The sequence below is a fragment of the Sinocyclocheilus grahami genome, unplaced genomic scaffold (assembly GCF_001515645.1).
Source record: "Sinocyclocheilus grahami isolate Dianchi unplaced genomic scaffold, SAMN03320097.WGS_v1.1 scaffold1570.1, whole genome shotgun sequence".
NCBI lineage: Eukaryota > Metazoa > Chordata > Actinopteri > Cypriniformes > Cyprinidae > Sinocyclocheilus > Sinocyclocheilus grahami.
In genome coordinates, this window is record NW_015506749.1 from 10,396 (window position 1) to 16,668 (window position 6,273).

General features: G+C 35.2%; 1 protein-coding gene across 1 annotated transcript in view; it reads right to left on the reverse strand.

Annotated features, from left to right (window-relative positions):
- LOC107571245 (short transient receptor potential channel 3-like) overlaps positions 1–6,273 on the reverse strand; it is a 56,701-nt gene that overhangs the window by 5,586 nt on the left and 44,842 nt on the right. Inside the window, exons 8-9 of the mRNA XM_016257562.1 lie at positions 3,686–3,881; positions 1,888–2,097 (exon numbers count right to left, since the gene is read on the reverse strand). Of these exons, the coding sequence (XP_016113048.1) occupies positions 1,888–2,097; positions 3,686–3,881 (406 nt within the window). The remainder of the gene's footprint in view (positions 1–1,887; positions 2,098–3,685; positions 3,882–6,273) is intronic.

A 6,273-nucleotide genomic window follows, 5' to 3' on the forward strand; every position in this document is an offset into this window, starting at 1 on the left:
CACACACACACACACACACACACTCTCTCTCTCACACACACACACACACACACACACACTAAGGTTCTGAATGAAATTGAAAAGGTATTTTAAATAAAAATTCAAACCATGAATCTGAATTGCAATAGCAATTCAAAAATGCAGAAATTACAGGTTCTGCAATTAAAATTTTAAACAGTGGAATTTAGAATGAAGTCTGTAGAAATCCATATAACTCTTAAGAATCTATTTTTAATACATTTCATTTTTCAGTATGACTTACTTTAAATACTAAACACATTATTATACACAATATATGGTTTACAAAATCATTAGTTGATATACAGTAAATAATTAATGCCAGCTATAAAAAGAAAGAATATTCATACAAATATTATATCATTGTGTTTTGTATATTTAACTGTATCATTGCATTTTATGTAATATATTTATGATTTAATACATATTGTTATATATATATATATATATACAGTGGGTACGGAAAGTATTCAGACCCCCTTAAATTTTTCACTCTTTGTTATATTGCAGCCATTTGCTAAAATCATTTAAGTTATTTTTTTTCCTCATTAATGTACACACAGCACCCCATATTGACAGAAAAACACAGAATTGTTGACATTTTTGCAGATTTATTAAAAAAGAAAAACTGAAATATAACATGGTCCTAAGTATTCAGACCCTTTGCTGTGACACTCATATATTTAACTCAGGTGCTGTCCATTTCTTCTGATCATCCTTGAGATGGTTCTACACCTTCATTTGAGTCCAGCTGTGTTTGATTATACTGATTGGACTTGATTAGGAAAGCCACACACCTGTCTATATAAGACCTTACAGCTCACAGTGCATGTCAGAGCAAATGAGAGGTTCTTAAGGTTCCTAAGAGCACAGGGGCCTCCATAATCCTTAAATGGAAGACGTTTGGGATGACCAGAACCCTTCCTAGAGCTGGCTGTCAGGCCAAACGCAGATTGAAGCATAAAGTGCTCCAAAATCTCCTGGTAGACGACTGCATTGACTTTGGACTTGATAAAACACAATGGACCAACACCAGCAGACGTCACGGCACCCAAATCATCACTGACTTCAGAAACATCACACTGGACTTCAAGCAGCTTGGATTCTGTGCCTCTCCAGTCATCCTCCAGACTGCAGACCTTGATTTCCAAATGAAATACAAAATGTACTTTTGTCTGAAAAGAGAACTTTGGACCACTGAGCAACGGTCCAGCTCTTTTTCTCCTTAGCCCAGGTAAGATGCTTCAAACTCAAATATAAATATTCTAATATTTTGAGATACTGGATTTTTGACTTTCATGAGCTGTAAGCTCTGATCATCAAAATAAAAAAAAAAACGTTTGAAATGTTTTGCTTTACATGTAATGAATCTAGAATATATGAAAGTTTAATTTTTTTAAATAATAACTTTTTCATGATATTCTAATTTTCTGAGATGCACCTGTGTGTGTGTGTGTGTGTGTGTGCATATATATATTATATATATATAATATAATATATAATATATATAATATATATATATATATATTATATTATATATATTAGATTTATAATCAAATTTTATACATCTACTATCTGAAGATTAAAATGTAAACACTATAAGACATTACAGTATATACTGTATTATAAATTCAAGTAAACTAATTTCATAAATTCATTTTTAAAATATCTACTAACTAGGGGTATTAAATATAAATATTGTGTGTATGTATGTATATAATGTATATATTTGTATTGTACATGTAGTTTTTAATGTATTCATTCGACTTTGTGTATTTTGGCCAATTCAATTCAAATTCACACTTAAAATCAGTATTTTGTGCAACCCTGACACATAAATACAAACAATACACAACAGCAGACACATACTCTGGACTTCGAGCTGTCCATGCCCAGCTCCACGTCTTTTTTCAGGCGGCGCGGGTGACACCGGAGCAGGTTGACCAGTCTCTTGATACACAGATAGAAGGACTTCGGGCTGGGGACGATGCTGAATGGAGGCGGGAGAGTCTTGCCATTGTCAAAATACGAGAGCCAGAGTTTAGACCGAGCGAACTTCCACTCCACATCTGCATCATCCTGCAAGAAACAAACGGTTACATACTGTATAAAACTATTAGAAATACCCCCCGCCCCGCAAAAAAGGATAACTTTTTACATTTTTTTTTGGATAAATAAAAATGTTTGATAATATAATGAGAGATTTTTAAAAAGGCCAGCCATTTTTGACCAGGAAAACCGATTTTCAGCACGGCAAGGGTTAAGCTGAGCTTTAGTGTTGTATAAGAATTACATTTTCGGTCAGCAATAGATGCTAAATGCCTCTTCTCCAGAAATCTGATGTATGGGCCATTTGCACAAGTATAATTGCTCAGTGAGAGTCAAAACCTCTTCTAAGAGTCCTTCTGAAAATGACAGTCATTTTAACAGCAGCGTTATCAAAAGCCTCAGACATAATTTTCTCCCAGGGGACTATTGGAAACACAGAGGACAAGTTTGATCTGATTCCAGATGTATTTTTGGCAAAGAAAACTTTAAAGTCATATATGAAAATTAGCTGAAAATGTACTCACCTTTAGGCCTTCAAAGATGTAGATGAGTTAGTTTCTTCATGGGAACAGATCTAAAGAAATTAAGCATTACATCACTTGCTCACCGATGGATCCTCTGCGGTGAATGGGTGCCGTCAGAATCAGAGTCCAAACAGCTGATAAAAACATCACAATAATCCACACAATTCCAGTTCATCAATTCATGTCTTGTGAAGTGGAAATATGAGTAAATAATCCATAATAACCCGTCCTCCAGTGAAAAGGTCCATCCTCTGTTTCTCTTTCATCAAAATCCACTGAAACGTCTGTATAGAACTGTTTTGGACTGTTTTTGATTGTAAACTGTGCTTGATCTGTTCATATTTCTCTCCTGATTCAGACAAGGCGACTTTTTTACTGGAGGAAACAATATTATGGATAGAAATAATGTTCAGTTTCTTGCACAGATCAATGGTTTAGCTTCAAAAGACCTCAATGTGTCATCAGAAGCCACGGGTATATTTATTTGGTGTTCCTTAATATGCTTTATTCTCAAAGACAGGCAGTCGCTGACATTTTATCAATCACAAAAGACCATAGTTTTAGCTAAAAATCTTCTTAACTGTTCTACTCAAGAAAAAAGTAATTTTGGGTAAACTATTCCTTTAAAAATGTCTTGATGGATTTGTTTATTACAAACACAGTTTTCACTTCACAAGATGTTAATTAAATCTCGACTGGAGTCGTGTGGATTATTGTGATGTTTTTATCAGCTGTTTGGACTCTCAATCTGACGGCACCCATTCACTGCAGAGGATCCATTGGTGAACAAGTAATGTAACACTGAATTTCACCAAATCTCTTCCAATGAAGAAACAAAAAAGGGTAATCAAAAAGGTTTCCCTAAGAACCACTGCTGCGAAAACCCTCTTTTTGAACCTTTATTTTTAAGAGTGTGTATTTTTTTTCTTTTTATTCACCTCTCAATCACAGCTTTTTAAATCTTGATTATGATTAGCTTGTTCTTAGGTTTAATTTTGGCACAAGTATCGGTGTTAGCGATCTCACGCTCAAACTGTATGCAAACTCTTAACTCAAGTGAAATTCTCTAAATAGTGCATGGGAAGATAGCTCACCTCTATTTCCTGGTATGAGCTGTTTATCATGGCAATAAGCATGTTGAGCAGAACCACCACCATGGTAACATTGTAGATCCCGTACAGCACATAGCCAATGTTCTCGATAAATTTATGATCGTATTTCAACACCACAGAAGACACCTCAGACAGCCCGAATATGGACCAAAAGAGAGTTTTAAAACTCTCCTCAACCCTGTTAACACACACAAGAGGGAAGAGAGTGTTTAAAGTCAACATGAAGTGTCCGTAACCCATTTTACATTTTTGTTTCAGTAATTGTGTGTATGTCCTTCAAACTTGCTTATAGTGGTTGGTGAGAGTAAAAACATATGATCTGCTTATTTTTCCTTTGAATGCACATCAGATCAATTATAATAAGTAACTTTTAAGTAAAATCTACAGGTGCTCTATACAATCAGATGAGATCTTCTGGGAAAGCAAATGTCTAGAGACTAGCAATGCACATCTGCTTTACATCCCTGGAGATCAGCTGTGAAAATGAACATCCTCCACTCACAAAGACGCAAGAATGATGGGATTGATGAAACAACTCCAGACTTGAATCTCAGGAGTCTACTGTGAGTACATATAGTACACACTCACACACACACTGCAACGTGATCTCATGATAATTCTTATGTATTTCACATAAAATGTGGTTCTATAAAACGTACATTTACTTAAGTTTTTACAGGCAATAAAATGTACAATACTGACATATTTTCAACATCTAAACGTACAAATACTTACGTATTTTCAGCATTTAAACGTACAAAACTGACGTATTGTCGACACCTAAAAATAAATCCTTATGAATATTGAAATCCCAACATTAATTTTATTATTATTGATGTTTTTAGTTGTCATATCAATGACCTTGTTTTCAATTCCATTATTAAATTGTTTACTCGTTTACTTAATATGAAATTATAACATTTCGTTCTGTTCTGTGATTTCTGCTGCCAGCTCGTTTCCAAGAATAGGCCTACATAATGTTAAACAAGACTACACTTTAAACCCTTAAAATAAATTTCATTTCTGCAGTCGTTTAACCTTTACTTGTCATGTAATGTTTACTTTGTTTGCCATGGGCCACAAAAGGCGTTTTCTCCGACATGCTTTGACTAACAATAGAACTATAAAATACACCAAAAAACTCAACATTAGAGAGGGAGTAAAACCTTTGCATGGCAGGGGCAGCTGCCACTTGACCTGTCACCGCTATGTGCGCCTGCCAGTGGCAGCTGCCACGCAAAGATTTTATCCTTACTACAACATTATTACGAAATGAAACAATTTTATTAGTGCCCTGTAATCCAAATCTTCCGAATCCATACGATTGCGAGGAACAGACCAAAATCCAAGCCTTTATTTGGCGATCCTCATCTACATTCCAAGCAGCAAGTCCAGTGACCGTAAACTGCAAAGCTTGCACTGACTGACGCGCTCGTTACAAATTCAAATGTTGCCGCTTCAAACGACAGGTTTTACAGCAGGATAATTGAACGCTCATTGGCTCTCGCCTGCATTCGTCACAGATTGCGAAATGTCATGTTTCTGGTGAGGTGTGTTTGAATGATGCGTGTGCACCTTCATGAGTTCTCGGAGTGGATCGGGAAAATAATCTGGATAATATTTTCAGCGATTAACAACTTAAATTCTGCTCTGCACCTCACACAGACCTACTGTATTCCGCCAGAGAGGACTGTGGCTGCAACGCATCATCATTTGGATTACTTTTGGCACATGCTTTTGACATTTTTGCAATAAATAAATTATTGTAATTGCATTTATCTGTCTGTCATGTTTTTCTTATACTGTAACAGAAATATTTATGTTTAGGTTTAGAGGTAGGAGTGGGATTAGCGACTATAAAAATATTTTTAATGCTATATTGTTACTAAATTGGTTATTTTTCTGCATATTTTGGTCAATTGCGTTTTATATCCTTTTAATATTCGCTATAAAATGGGTAAGTTTAGGTTTGCGGGTAGGTTAAGGGGTCTAAAAATCTAAATTGCTTATTGATAAAATGATAAAAATGCATATTCGCTATAAAATTGGTAGGTTTAGGTTTGGCTGTAGGTTAAGGGGTCTAAAAAATCTAAATCGCTTATTGATAAAATTATAAAAATGCATTGATACGACTATCTCAATGATATAAAAGATAAATATTTAAAGTTTTTTAGCTAAAAATACGTAGCGATTTGTATGTTTTAAATGCTGAAATGTCTAAATTGTACGTTTTAGCATCAATAAAAACTTACAAAATGTACGCTTTGTGCTTGTAAATGTTACGTATTAATACCTACGTATAAACAATGAGACCAGGCTGCACGCACACACACACACACACAAGCTGACTTGTAGGATTTATTTAATCACCTCTGACTTGCTGTGAAACAAACCTCATCCCGCTGGAGGCACTCTAGTGTGAAATGAGCTCCAGCACTTGACAGCCTCAAATTTGATGCTGGGAAACCAAGAGTTCATTTCACAGGACTAACACTTTCACTACAGATGCTCTGCCTGACAGACCACAGAGCCTTATTTTGAGTTGAGCAGCCACATGTGGTATATTTATG